Source organism: Heptranchias perlo, chromosome 18 (assembly GCF_035084215.1).
Source record: "Heptranchias perlo isolate sHepPer1 chromosome 18, sHepPer1.hap1, whole genome shotgun sequence".
In the NCBI taxonomy this organism is placed as follows: Eukaryota; Metazoa; Chordata; class Chondrichthyes; order Hexanchiformes; family Hexanchidae; genus Heptranchias; species Heptranchias perlo.
Window position 1 is genome coordinate 25,808,887 of NC_090342.1, and position 15,905 is coordinate 25,824,791.

At 37.8% G+C, this 15,905-nt stretch overlaps 1 protein-coding gene across 5 annotated transcripts in view; it reads right to left on the minus strand.

Moving 5' to 3' along the window:
• The window catches only part of foxp2 (forkhead box P2), a 561,942-nt gene that overhangs the window by 61,714 nt on the left and 484,323 nt on the right, over nt 1–15,905 (minus strand). For 4 of the 5 annotated variants that reach the window (XM_067999554.1, XM_067999553.1, XM_067999555.1 and 1 more), the window contains 4 exons: nt 8,000–8,137; nt 6,369–6,530; nt 3,960–4,113; nt 180–390 (listed from right to left, as the gene is read on the minus strand). In XM_067999554.1, coding sequence (XP_067855655.1) covers nt 180–390; nt 3,960–4,113; nt 6,369–6,530; nt 8,000–8,137 — 665 coding nt within the window. The remainder of the gene's footprint in view (nt 1–179; nt 391–3,959; nt 4,114–6,368; nt 6,531–7,999; nt 8,138–15,905) is intronic. The other variant, XM_067999556.1, reaches the window with a different exon arrangement.

The following is a 15,905-nucleotide window of genomic DNA, read 5'->3' on the forward strand; positions in this document are numbered from 1 at the left end:
CTATAACAGTTACACACAGAAGTATTCCTGATCACAATCTCAATATATCATTTTTTGGGCCTTCAAGCAATGTAGAAAAAGTCAACTACCTTACTGCAAATTTGTGATTGCTCAAGTTTTAGATACATTCATTGTCTTTATGCCCACCGAGGGCAACTTAATCCATCTGTGATATTTACCTATCTCTTCTTGTTGTGAGGACTGAAGCCTGTCCGTTCATTAAGGAATGATGAGTTATTGGTGGTGATGCTTTGGAAGTGGTAGTGGAGGTAGTAGAGGAAGAATTATTGGTAGAGAGATCCAGCCCGCCATGCTTCAAAACACCGTCTTCCATATTGTGCACCCCAGTCACTTCTTTCCAGAGCTGCTGAATCTCTGCAGGGCTTAAACCTGGAAAATTATGGCACAGATATTTTTAAATAAATGAATAGTTAAGGGCTGCACTAGTTGGGTGAATGTCAATTTTTTCCATGCCAAATCTTTATCAGTTCGCCTATTTAAAACTGAACAATGAACAAATATTCACTTGAATTATGTTTTTTTGCTAACACCATTCATCATGACCTCAGCAAGCTCTTATGATATAGCTATATAAGCCCTTTGGCTTTTTCTGTCAGGGACTGTGAACCTATATTGTGGTGTTTTGGTAGTTCGAGTGTTAGATTCATGGATTCCCTAACAATAGTCCAAGTTTATGTCTCAGCCTCAGATTGAATTCCAAGCCATCTACCCTCAATGCCCCAATTTTATAATGCCTTGCCTGAAATCCTGAGTAGAGTATCCTGATGCTATGATGGAGAGACATTGCAGTAGATTTTTGTCTTTACTACTTTGGTGTTAAGCCTCACCTGAGTGCAAAGAGGAAAATAGGAGAAGATTGCACGATTGTTACAGAACCCGCACAAGTTTACTTCCATTAATTTAAATCAAAGGAAAATCAGGCAGGTTCCATTAGTGACATGCAATATTCAACACCTGATTTTCTTCTCTGTTCTGCCTAGGCAATGCTTAATGCCCAAGCAGTAAAGACAAAATTCTACCCCATTGATAATGGAAATGGAAAAAATTCATACTTTGAACAATAATAATTTGCACTTATATAGCATCTTTAAAGTAGAAAAATGTCCCAAGATGTTCACAAGGGAAAAAATAAATAGGGAATGGATGGGAGTCAAGAATGAAAACTTGTTCAAACAGATGAGTTTAAGAAAGCTTTAAAAGTTGGAGAGAGGACAGGCAGATGGTTTACAGAGGGAGCTACAGAGAGTGGGGCTGAGGTGGCTGAAAGTTCTGCCAGCAATGGTGGAGCGAATGGGAAAGGAATGTGCAGAAGCTACAGTCAGAGGACCAATGGTTGGTCAATGCAACGTACGGCTATAGCAGGTGACAAAGGTATGGACAATGCAAGGTCATGGAGGGGTTTGAAGATGTGGACAAGATTTGAAATTCAATCCATTAGGGAAGAGTGGGCTAATATAGATCAGTGAAGACAACGATAATGGGCGAGTGGGACATAGTGTGGGACAGTCTACAGCTGAGTTTTGAATGAGTTGCAGCTTTTCAAGGGAAGAGGATGGGAAGCCAGGTAAGAAGACATTGAAGAATTCAATGGTGACACAAATGTGTATAAGAGTTTCAACAGCAGTGGGGGTGAGATGTGGTGAATCCAGGTAATGATGTGGAGGTAAAAGCAAGCAGTGTGGGTGATGGATATGATGAGGTGTATCTAACCCATGCTGTACTTGACCCGGGAATATTTGATGAGACAGACATCCCATATCCTGTCCATTACCAAGACTGCTTAATTTGAACCAAGCTTTCAGTCACCTCCTAACTTTCCTACCCTGATTTGCTGTTTGTTTTTTATTCCTCTGTAGAGTACCTTAGGGCATTTTTCTACTTTAATATAAGAATTTGACAATCAACTTTGAGTTGAACAGGGAATCAAAGTTTTGCATGACCTGATTCAGCTTCTGAGAGTGGCTGGAAAGGATGGAATCAGTGGGAATAGAGCATTGTTTATGGTAAGGGACCATCAATGATGACCTTGGTTTTTCCGCTGTCGAAATAAATTTTCACTCATCCACAATCTGATGACAGAAGTGATTGCGGGGTGTATAGAAAGGTGGTGTCCAATGCATTTGAAGCTGACTCTGTGCCGACATATAACGTCATAAGAGCCAGCATGTAAATGGTGGGAAAAGGCAGAGGCCAAGGATAGATACTTTGGGAATTCTATAGGGGCAGGGGCAGGAAGAGAATCCATTTCTAGTGATGAGCTGGTTGTGTGGAATCTTACAATGGCAATGGTATGCAGCTGGGCAACAGAGGAGAGGCGGAAGAAAAAGACATCAATGACCATGTTGAATACTACAGCGAGGGAGAGGAGGACAGGAGAGATAATGCACCATGGCTGCAGTCATAAAGGATGTCACTTTAACCAGGGTAGGCTTTGTACTGTGAGCAGGGTGGAAGCCACACTGGGGGGATTTGAACAAGGAATTTTGGGAAAGGTGGGTACAAAGCTAGAAGGTGATGATGCATTGAATGATCTTGAGAGGAAAGGGAAGTTAGAGATGTGATGGTAATTGGTGAGAACAGAAGGGTCAAGAATGAGCTTTTTTGCAGGGTTGGGGGGGGGGGTTGATGGCAGCTGTTTTGAAAGGGGGAGTTATAGCATCTCAGCAAGGGAACCATTAATGATAACACTAAGCAGTAATGATAATTGAGTGAACAATGTTTGAGTGAGGAAGAAAAGACATACATTTCATGGAAAATATGTACTTTCAAAATCACTTCCCTGCCAATTTTCTACTTCTATATCTATTGTGATTCATTACCAACTATCTTCTCTGCTGTACAGTCTATCTACTGTGATGTAAAATCAGACATATTTTGGAAAACAAGATAAATAAAAGAGTATGAAATGTGTACTGTGTAAATTAATAGATTAGAGTAGATCACTCAAGTATATGTGAGGACATGATACATTTTGCTTTTCTGGACAAACACCTTTGGAATCTATCCTTGATCATTTCCAGGTTTAAGCACTGTTCCTTTTACAATAATTTGACAGTAATAAACATTTAGGAAAATGAACATCAGTAAAGAACCTCTATGATTCTGCCTTACATTGAAGCATTCAAATGGACAAAATCCAAAGGAGCCAAGACTTGATTATTTTACAGTGCAACTGTAATGCAAACTGGTCCTGCTTTCCTAAAATCTCATAGTTGTGTTATGTATTTTTAAAAATGTTAAGACTATTAACAATGATTTTCAATAGCAGCAACAGTGACAGCTTCTGCAGACTTGCTGGTACTGTTGGATGATACACTTCGCCAGACATAAGAAATTGGCTTGGTAACTGAATTGCTTGCAATATTATTGTACATCAGATTCCATTTATTGATTTTGCTTTTTGATTCAAAATTTTCTTTACCAGGACAAAGAAATAGAAAGTGAACCCATTTCCTTCTAATAGATCCTCATTCACTTTTAACATGCTATTTTCTATTGTTGTCAACATTTTACACTGCATTTGTATACATTTATATAAACATTCACTTTCATTTTCTTGTTGAATCATTGAGATCCCAGCTTTTCCTGCTCTCTGAAAGTTGGAATCAACATCCTTATTAAATGGGAGATTAAATCATAGCAAAAGCAAATGACTGGGGCTGTATTATTTTGATTTTAGTGATAATTCACCTTAAATGTTTCCTAGAAGAGATTACAATCACAATGCAAAGAAACAATATTATTGTCATTTCACATGCTTATTTTCAACTTTTTTTTGATGGCAAGTTAAATATGACTGCTCAGAATTTTCTACAAATTTGCTGCATGTTACACTTTCAATACTCCAAAGTTAAATTCTATTCTATGCACATGTTCAATAAATCACAATCTTGCAATAATATTTTCTGTAGCTTTTAGTGGGATTTACAGTACAGTACCTTGTGGCAGAGATTGGACTGAGAGGGACGGCTGTCCAGGCTGGATAGTAATGAGTCCCTGACGTTGTAAGTTCATCAAATGCTGTTGTTGCTGGATTTGTTGCATTTGGAGAAGCTGCTGTTGGAAGACAATCTGTTGGGCTGCCAACTGCTGCTGTAAAAGACGTGTATCCAATCATACAATGTAAAACAGAAACTTAATCCACAGAGACAAACAATTGCAAATTTTACTTCTGTTGTATTCAGCAAGAGTCTAATTCCATGATTTCAGAGGAATGGTGTTCTTAACTAATAAGTAAAATGAAGTTTTATTTATTTGTAATACTTGTCACCTTTAAAACAGAAAATGTGCCGCTCAATTTTCCATGATCACCAGTGAGAGCAAATGCTACATGCCCCACACGGATGTGTGGGGCATGTAGCATTTGCTCTCACGGATGTGTGGGGCATGTAACCCACTTCAATGTGGTTCAACGTGGACCACAAGCTTATTTTCAAAATATGCACACAAAATCGGCTTTCAGTAGGTCGCCTCCATGTCAGGATTGTTAGAAAGAAAAAGATAACAGACTCTCCACACTGACTGTAACCAAGATACTGGTAATTATATATTTTTCATCATTTTGAAATTTTAAAAAATGGATTATTTCAGGATAGAACTGTACAGCCTGTTCATTATAATACTAATTTCTGCGAGCACAGTATATAGTGAGAGGATCGATTTTGCGCAAGGACACAAATCTTGTTCAATTGTGCTTGACTTACAATCCTGTTTATGTGCCTGTGTCCACTAAGAGGAAAATCAGGTATTTAAGATCTCTCTTTATAATTTAAAGTGGCACGGCTTTCATTAAAGAGCAGCCAATCTTTTTCATCTTTGGAGAGGGAGAAGGCATAAAAGAGCTTGGTACTATTTTCATCATGCCAACATTGTACAGAAATCACACAAGGCACGAGTTTTGTCAATAATGTGATATGTTTGTAAACAAACTAGAAAAGCTTTGCCAAGTGATTTTCACAAACATGATGTCCCTTTAACAAACATGTTGTAAGCATAATATGTTAATACACCTCATGTATACCATGATGACAAAAACATGAACCTAAATACGGTCAAAATAATTACTAAATATTAACACATATTTTGTAAAAAATTAGGACAACTAATTTCAGTTACCAAAAAAAATCCTTCAAATGCTAAGGTCACCTATAACATTACATTTATCCATGCCCATTGTATAAAATCTTCACAGCAGTAGATCTTTCCAGGCAATGCTGCTTTTGCAGCTGAATAAGTTTAGTCCTTAGTGGCCCATGAATGTGGTCTCAAGTGATCTATTAGTAAACTGGGATGTAGCCTTCATAGCATTGCCCTGTTAGCTTTCTTTTCTTCTCTTGTCGGAATACATTAAAACTGGGAATACATTCAAGGCAGAGATGTGCCCTATTACAGGAAAGAGTCTAACTTCCAATTTTTTGAGGCATTACAAGACAAACTGGAGTTCTTGGGACTCAGGAGGATATGAGAAGGCAGTCACACTTCAGAGGAAGACAAGCTGCTGTGGAAGACCTTTCGCTTTAGTTTGGGGAAAAGCAAAACTTCTGATGCACTCACTGGAAAACAGACTGCATAATGGAGCAAGTCATGTGGATGGCCCAAAGCCTCAGGAGAAATAAGGGAGCAATTTCTATTCCATATTTGATGGCTGCATGAAATTCTGTTCACAAATCCAAACAGAAACAATGCCTCAGGAGGTCAATGCTGTTTCCTGTACGTTTGCATAATGTGTTTCTTGAAGACAATGTCCACGATACCTGCTGATCAATTTAACTACTTCAACATGTTTTGTTTGTATTATGTTTATATTTGATGCAGTTTGCTGACAAGAGCTAGGTAGGCCAGGGAAACAGGCCTGTCAGGTTGATTTATGAGCACATCAAACTGTAACTTTCTGCTCGCCAGTCCAAACCTACAGTAGCAGTTCATTAATCAGGGACCTGTGACTTTGAAGTCTATACTCAACCTGGGTTTTTAACAGTAGGCTAAATTTGCATGCTCTCTGAGCTGTACCTCTGAGGAAAAACTGAGGCTCCCTCACCAACTCAGAATCTCTGTGACTACAAGATAATCAGTACTTTGTCCATCACACAGCTTGCTCTTTGTACACTGTGATTCATTAGTGAACATTAAAAGACAGCAGCTTTGGATTATAACTCTCGAGTCCCACACTACAAAGAAGAGGAACATGAGAGTACTACTGTCATTGTTATTAGACTCAGCAAAATCATAATAATGTACCTTTGACAACCAGAGCCTTGTTATGGAAAAATGTGATCCTACTCTTGCCTCTCTCCCGCCCCCTTTCACCCCAAGCTATTATGCAGGCAGCCTAGTTACTCAGTACCTACCTCTTTTGATTGCTTGCCTGGGTGCTGCTGTTGCTGCTGTTGTTGTTGCTGCTGTTGTTGCTGCTGCTGCTGCTGCTGCTGCTGTTGTTGTTGTTGCTGCTGCTGCAGAAGCTGAAGATGTAACTGTTCCTGCTGTTTTTTATAGAATTCTTGAAGCTGTTGCTGAAAAATAATAGACACTGCTATACAAAATGGTGCCAAAATTAGAAGCGAGAAAAAGAATTTGCAGGTTAAAAAAAAGCAAATTTCGGTGTCTTTCTGAGACAAACCCCATAGTTAAGTTCTTAGTAGAAAGTTAATTAATCTGTCAGTCCATTCAGCTAGATGTCAGAGGACTGCAATTTCAAGTGATATGACTGAACAGATCCTGAATATGGCTGTGCAGGATGTTATTGGGCCGAATTTTGCTGTAAATGTAATGGTGAGGCTAACAGCACTCATCGTTATTCATGTGCAAATCAGACAATAACTTCCAGCGATCACACATGCGCCGTTAAATATGGAAATCTGGAAGTTGCTGGCCAACATGTGATGGTCCTCCAAAAGCTGTGCAAAAATGGCATCTCGCTGTCTGGCTCCCTGTTCAAATGTATTGAATGACATGAAGTTCCTGTACTTACCGAATAGATACGGATTAAACTCACCAAAAAAAGTTAAGTCAAGTCATTTCAAGTCTAAGTACCCTTTAAATGGTGTGGTAAGTCTTAATTACTGCCAAACAACCTCTCTGGCACTGAAAATTAACTTCCACACGTGTAGAGTCTTATTCCATCAGATTTTAATTACTGTTGGACATTTTAAAGAAAAGTAATTTTTTAAAAAACTTTTTCTTTCTGTCTCTTATCTCTGTCTCTTAATTCAATCTTTCTTACTCTCTCTTTATTTCATTTTCTGTACTTGATTTGACATTGAATTTACTATTTTAACTTACACTTACTTGTTCCCACTCTGCGCTGTTGTTAACTATGCTTCAATCTGATTGGTTAAGGAGATACACAGCTGCTTGCCACACAGTTCCTAGATGCTCTGTAGAGGGCGCCGTACTTTTTGCATCTCTAATTTACAGGAACTTGCCGTGCAAAAGCACGTAGAAAGTCAATGGCAAAATCTGACCCAATACACATTTGAAAACTTCTACTATTGCTTCCTCAGAAATCACTTTGACAAAGATGTCTTTAGCTAACATCATGACATATAAGCTGCTTCATTGAATAAACAGATGAAAAGCAAAGCAGTTTATAAAATTCCAAACAATTTTAAAGGTGATAACATGATAAGAAACTACCTGTGATAGTTTTACATCACAAAAACACATTAAATGTAGTACTTAACAATAAACAACACAAATGCATTAAAACTTTTTTCTCATGTTTTCATTGGAATTCTTATGTATTATATGTGTATTCAGTAACTAATACACACATTGCTTAACAAATACAAAAAGAACAAATGAGTGTTTTAAAAACTTTTTTTTAATGAATACTAAGTTTGGTAAGGCATATGTCTATGACTATTAAAATGCAGCATTTTAATACTGTACAATTACAATAAAAATAAAATCAGGATTCATGAAACATTTCCAATTCTATGTATGACTTGTCAAAAGTAGTGTGCTGTGGGTGTTCTCATACCTGCTGTAACATGACTGCTTGCTGCTGTTGAAGTAGAGCCTGAAGCTGCTGTGGGGACAGCACTTGCTGTTGAAGGATCTGCTGCATCTGCTGAGGGGTGATCACCTGGGGAGTCATCATGGCCACTGACACAGGCACCTGCTCCAGCGAGAGAGATTCAGAACATCAAGCCAAACCAGCATTCTGCAACATGCTGTGTGCTTTGCTTGCTCTTGCAACACTTGCTGAAGGGACAACATTTTCAAAACGGTCAGATGCCCAGAATCAATGTTTGTCTTCTACCCTCTGCACAGACATGCTTCTACAAGATTTTTTGTGGCAATTACATTGTTTCCTTATGTGCTGTTGCACTCTATGAGCAACACCTTGCACCAAGTGATGGAGGAATGCAATGAGCAGCTTTTTGAGATACACTATTTGAAGGCATTGCTTGTACTAACCAGCTCATAATCTGAAAAGCTTGTCAACCTGCCAAGTTATTCAACCTTTGAAAAAAGCAATTACTTTCTTCTTTGAAAAGGCAAATATCTTCTAATATAAATAAAAAACTCAGTGTAAATATTTTCTCTTTAACATTTTCTTATGGACTATTAAGAAAGTGATATGACAAATTCAGAAAATGGGTTATTAAAGTAACAAGTGATTTAATGTGATATCATTTAACAACTTTTTCAATTTGAAGGTTATCACTGTACAATCACTTTTCAATGGAGACTATTTTTTTACCATTTTTAAGAAAAATATATATTAAATTTCAAAATTCCATAGCAAAAACATCTCAAAATATCTACTGTAAAATTATATCGGTTGTAAATGACAAGAATTTAGTACTTAAGAATTGATATATGAAATTATGCTCAACATTTTCTTTTTGCTTACCAGAAAAGCATTTCATTATGGTTGGTTTTGCCAGGAACAATACAGGGTGTGTTAAGCTGACAAGTTACAACAAAGGACATGTATCATAAGAAGCTACGCTTTAAATAAATTAAAACCTTCCTTTTCTTTCTAGACATTCGGGATGCAACCTTCTGAAGAAACTATTACATCAAAATAAATACCCACAAAAAATTATTAGTTGCTTCATGACATCTAAGTATTCTGTTGTTAGAAAATTAAAGCATCCATTAACAGCATTGTTCACATTGATGCTAATGTCTAGTCAGATAGGACACAGTGGATTTTTTTGTGAATTATCAGCAAACGATTTATAATATAGTAATTATCACAAACTATATGCATCTACTGTAATACCAAATGCATGCATCTGGCAAAAAAAATATGGATATGGGGGTGGATTTTTATTTTCATCGCCTGGTTGGTGACTTGTAGAGTGGATCACCGCCCTTTATAGAACTCTCCTGATTTTTGTTCCATTGAAATCAATAGACTGAAAATCAGGCGGGCTCTATTATAAAGGGCGGTCGATGCACTCTGCCAGATTACCGTCCAGGTAATGAAGGTGAAAATCTACCCATTCGTCTTGGCAGCCAATTAAATTTAGTAAACAAATCTGATCTTATGGTGCTTTGAGTTGCTGAGCTGTATGGATCAGGAAGGTTAAATGCTCGTTTGTACTGAATGAACCGATTTCAGCTCGCACCGTTGTTAAGGCACTGCAATCGGTCATGGCACCCCTAGATTTTGGAGGAAAATCTACCAGGGCTTCTGCTTCTGATCACTATCCAGGGACTTGTTGCAAAAGTTGTGCTCGTCTTTGTCAGATGAGGACAGGACTAAGCTCAGCTGAAATGCCTCTCAGGACTATCAAGGCTCACACATGCTCACTTTGGTGAGGTACAGGTCAGGCCAGGGGTGTGTGGGGGTGGGGGGGCACTAGAGTCCATAAAGCCGTACTCCGTAAGGAAACAACACCTTCAAGAGGAGAGGTGAGGAGAACATTGGTGAAGGAAAATAGTAAGACAAAGGGCAAAATGCATAAATAGGCCTGTGTTATTTGAAATTTTTCCTGCAGTTTTAATTTCCCCTTCCGTAACTTAGTCTTCCTTTGTTTTAAAATGCCATAGGTATATGATATACAGAAAGCAATATATAAGCTAGCAGGAACAAAAGTTACACGTTAGCACTGATCACATATTTTACTTCTTCGAGTCAAAGCTCACAATCAGCTATAGTGCCTATGAGCGCACAAGTGCATAATAGTAAGAGGGCTATGAATAAAAGAAGATATGAAACTCCTGGTGATAGTTTACTATAGTTATGCACTGAATGATCTTAGCCATATAAACAATGAGTCATTAACCTGTAAAATGGACGATGGCCAGAATCAGAAGAGACATAAATAATGCCAGTCATTGTAAGGATTCATGTATGCCATTTGTAACATGTCTGAAATTGCGTCCCCACCCCCACCCCCAAAGAAATTGTAAAATATAGCAAGAGTTTGCTTGCACGCAAAACGGATGTTCTGACACTTAAGAATAATAATGATAGCAATGTTGTACCACTGGTTTTACGTTATCACTGGAGACACTATGGACACAGTTTAAAATAAATTCCATAAGATAACAAGTATATAGCAGGTAATTAAGGCTGCAATTCAGTTTTAAGGTTTAGATAATACTTACATAGTTACACTGCTCTCACAGTTTATGAGATCGCCTGAACCCTTCAGTTAAAATCTCGCAACCCTCCCACATATTTTCTACACAATTCTTTGGGGGGTGGGGGGGGGGTTAAGGAATCTTGCAGACAATTAAAACAAAAGCAAGTAATGTAAACACATGGAAAATTCAAGTTGCAAAGCTGCACATCATGCTTCTGAGGTATAATTTTATTATCTGAATGTTTTTCACAGGGCGGATTTTAACTCTTAACGGGTTTTCGGTGGGAAACCACTCCAGTGAGTTAATTTCCCACCCAGCAGAGGCAGGAGAAGGCCACACGAGGCAATTTAACTGTCGGGCTTCATTTAAATGCCACTGGTCCACTTCCCGCTCAGAACGAGCACGAAGAGGGGACAGAGTGACTATAAACAGACTTCCCTTGGCCATCCGCTGGCTTCCAGGTAAGTGACAGGGGGTGGGGGGGTTATCAGGACGGTTCCACGGAAGGAAAGGGGGGAGGTTCGGGGCAGGGGAGGCTGCAACTCTCCTTGTGGGGCTCGGAGGTGCACTGCTGCTCCTGGCCCCACAAAGCAAAGTTTCAGACTTACCTGAAGGGCCTCTTCTATCTGCAGACCTGCTTCTGCCTGGGAGGGAAAGCCGCTGTGGCTTCCCCACTCAGGCCCTGGTTAAAATTGCATTGGGGTCCTATTGACGCAATTGGACCCCGATTTGAATAAATTTATGAGGCTCCCGCTTGCTATAGGTGGGCATCGCATGCACCTGCAAAACCCTGAAGTTTATATTCAGAAATGGTCAGGATCTGAGTGGGTAAGTATCCTACTCATTGGATTAAAATCGATTCCCGCATGTTAAATTAAGACTGTAAACGCTTTTGCTTCATTCTGTGAAATGACTGTGGAATGACAGGTCTAGAACAGCCTGCCTTTTTAGCAGCTTTGAGCTCTCATTACGAATTTTATATCAGATCATCTTAAAGCAGTTTCTACCTGGAAAAAAATAAGCTATTCATCCAATCTTACTTTTGATAATATTTATGCAACATAATATGCTGTGCAATATGTTAAGAGGCCAAAACGAAACTTCTAAATCCTCTCTCGCTAATAAAGCTGCTCAGATTATTTTACACACATCTTCACTTTAGGCCTTGACATGCCCTTGTTTTTCTTTTCTCTCAAAGCTAAAGTTCTCCTCTTTGATTAGCTGAAACATTTGCATGGTCACTACACATTTTTCATTTTATAAGTCATTATGCATTAGCAGTCTTGATCGCCTAGCTTGACTAATCCTGATGAACTGAAATCACAGCTGAAGGTCAAACTACATCCCACTGCACATTCATATTCAAACAAATCTACAGCATTGTTCATGGAGTCCTAAAACTTGGTGAATTAGAGCCAGCAGATTTTTGATCTTACCATTTATACCTTAGCCCTTGTCTGAAACTTTACAATACAGACACATTTATTGAACTGGCAAATGCCCACAGTGTAGCATTTGTATTGTGGCATCAAAAGTGTTTTAAATGACTGAATAAATTAATTAGAACATTTAAGATTCAAACACTGTGGATACAGTTTCGCTGATGAGATGAGAGTTGCTATAGACAAGTAAACATGTACGAGATGCAGTACCCAGATACTATTTGTGAGCATGTTTTAATCTACCTCAAATATTAAATATTATTGATACAACTGGCTGCAACTGTTAATATAAGTTTCTAATTCACATTACTACCTTTGCATCAGTTTCTAAATGCTCAGCATTACTCACTTTAGTTTCTCTGGAAAATGCATTTTAGATTGCTGGTAAAAGAACACACAAATTGTTCCAAATAATACTATTTCAATAATAGATAAAACTGTCCCAATAAAGCTGACTCTCTGTGAAAACCAAGTACTGTAAACATGGAATTTAAGCTTCTTTGTTCTTTCACTGTCTTTCTAGCAGATTGATGGATGATAATCATCTTAATTTCACTTGCTCTTCAAAACAAAAGCTATAGAAGGCAACACAAGACACCAGCCCATTCATTTTAAGACCTGCATAATGTTAATTCCAGCATTTATCTGCATGGTTTTCTGCCTGATGTATCAGAGCTAGAGAGATGAAAGCAGATAAGTAATTGCTCTCCTGGTTCTTATTCTTCACTGACAACCCATAAATTTAATTTTACACACACATTCATTTACATTTTCAAGTATATGACACGATAATTGCTGGAATATAACACCTCCATTCCTGTAGATACAGCATTGAGCTGACTGACAAGTGTGGTGAATAGAGAGGAATAGAGGTTGAATTGCAGTAAATTTTACTTCTAAAGATGAGGCTATGAAGGGCTAACAGTAATAAGCATTTTCGAAACATTCTTACAGAAAACATTCTCACATAAAAAGAGCAGCATAGCATCAACTATCCCATTCTCAGTGCCTCTTTATTTCTGTACACATCTGAATTACTGTATTGAAATAATCAGGTAATTGATGCTAAATTTGCTGTCAGATTTTAGGAAATGAATATCTACTGGCAACTGAAAATGCATTTTGCCCTAAGTTTATCTTATTTGTACAATATCCTTATTGTACTGCTATTGTGCACAAGAATTTATTGAAATATATCACTCTATAAAACATCAGTTACAACAAATTATTTTTTCAAATACTAAATTTTCTTTCCTATTTTTCCTACAGGAGTGTATTTTGGCTTTCTAACAATATGAAAGACTACAAACTGACTTGCTATTCTGTGGTTCCAAAGACAAGTTCAAGAATGGAACAAAGCGCTCCAAATTGGATCCTGATGAGAAAACATCACCAACTTCTCAGAAGAATTTCAGATCATTAAGATGCTCTTGCTGCGGTTGGAGTCACTGATGAGGCTCTCTAACTGACAGAGGTCAACTTCAATGGAGGCAGGCAGGAAGAAAAGGGAAAACTGAGGTAGATTTACTGTGAACCTTGTACCAAGAGGCTCGGCAATTACTCTGTCTGAATACCGACGGCTAATAACAACGGATCAAAGATTGGATAGCTATCTTAGAAGCCCTCTAGTCTGCTGGCTTGCATGTTTTTTCACATGCAGTTCTGTTTGGAAAAACATCAGAAAGACAATGCATCACAGTCAGAAACACCACAGCCCAGCTTGTTTTATATTTTCAACGAAAGCAACGAACAAAGCATTCACGCAATTCAACGGCTCAACTAATCTGCACAATAAATACAAAATGCAATCTTTACTTTGTTTCAGGAGGTTAAAACTGTTAGGCTTTTGACAGATTACGGTGACTTGCCACTCCCCAAATGATAAAGAACAAATGAAGACCTGCTGATAACCATAGTCATCCTTTCTCAACATATGAAGGCCAGGGTTGTTGGGCAGTTATAGTTCTTTTGCAAGTTTGCAGCTTCCAAAAATCTAATAGGTCTATTTTCCAAAAGTGATTCAAATTAATTTGAGAAAGTTATAACTTCTAATCTGTCAATGGTGAATACTGTGCATGAATAAGCCAGTTCCCAAACAGAACTAAACACTAATAATACGTATCAAGGGAGCTGACAAAACAAAAACTTGAGCTACAACAAAAGTATGTCATATAGAATGTGAATAATGTATGTCTCATAACTGTGGTAAAACATGACAGATATCATCTACTTTCTATAAATGGAATAATTTCTGGATGTTTGTTTCCTCTATGAATGATTTATGGCATTTTAGTTGCTGGTTGGCATATTACTAATAAGCACATCAAACTTTAACTTTAAATCCCTAAAAAAGTTCACAACCTGAAATAGTAGGTGCTTCAATAAACAATAAAACAAAACAAACAAAAACATTGGGGTTTTTTTTGTTCTACTTGTAAAAATGAGCTAAATCTCCATTTTTACAACATTCTAAGAGTTAGACTTGTTTTTTTTTGCTATTTTTAGTCATGGACCAATTACAATTCTTGCCCCACAACTATTGTCTTACACTATTTTTGACTCCATTTTTTATAGGCTGCAGACAGATAATGAGCTCAGCCAGACTTACCTAAAGCATCATGTATTAGTGAAAGACATGAGAACTGCATTTCAGCTAAATATGGCAGGTTCCACACATATCTCACTGTCTTTCACTATCACTTTACAGCAGCTAGTTTCACTCAAAGGTTTGTGATGCTACAGGTAATGTGAAGTCCATTAGGTCGTACTCTTCATAGTATGACACACAGTAAATTACAAGTGCTTCAAGCTGCTCAGTGAATTACAGTTCATCACTTTCAAAAGGTTTTCCACTACAAAGCTAGATATATCAGATCTGGCAGTTAGAATCCAATTAACACTGTGGTCAGAGTAATCAGATTGTACATGTAGAACTAGTATAATTCGTTTATTGCTCCCGAACATTTATACAGGTAAATTTTGTTACTGTTATTCCTGCATCTTTAAACTAACACATTCAATTGACTATAGGTTATAATTCAGGTTATATTGGACAACTCCAATGAAAACTCTCAGTTCCAACAATTCACATTACTTATGGGTATTGCCATCTGCAAAATGGTTTGTTTTCCAGAGGTTTACTTCCACTTGACATCAGCTGTATGCTATTAGATGTCTGCAAAAAGAATTGCAAGCAATTTTAACATTGAGTATCCTATTTACAGGAATCTGAGTTTTTTCCGTAACCAGCAACTGATTATAGGGTTTTCCTAAAAAATCTCCTGATGCAGACTTGTACAATGTAACTGACATATTAAATGACATTTACTTGCTTACAGCAAGTACTTGTCAAACCAAACCACTTACTGCAGCGCCGTTTGTGATACCCACGACAGAATTCAGTGGCATTTAGGTTTTGTTGGTACATATTTCTTCCATTAAAATAAGGAGATATGAAACAGCTGTTGACAATATAGTCCGATGGGAATGAATCATGTTATGATGAATTCCAAAAAAATGTCATTGTACTGTTTAAACTTAACCTAACAAACAAAAAAGGCTGTTTTTGAAAATTGATCAAAAACTTTACTTGAGTCAGAGAGTACTTTTAACAGTGAAACTTTTTGTGTGAGCATAAACTTTTGAATTGTTGTAAATAATTAAAGGGCTATATTAACCCTACCCACCTGATGTAAACCGTATGGGTGTGCAATTAAAATCGGCCAGGTGACCTACGCCCGCAAGGAACCCACCATTTTCAATTTTAACCAGCTCTTTTGAGCAGGCAGCAAGGACACCCACTGGAAGCAGGTGGGGTACTTCTTTGAATATGCAGACAGGTACGATGACATCATCAGATCCAACTGCAATTTTAACTCTGGCCTGAGCGAGGAAGTC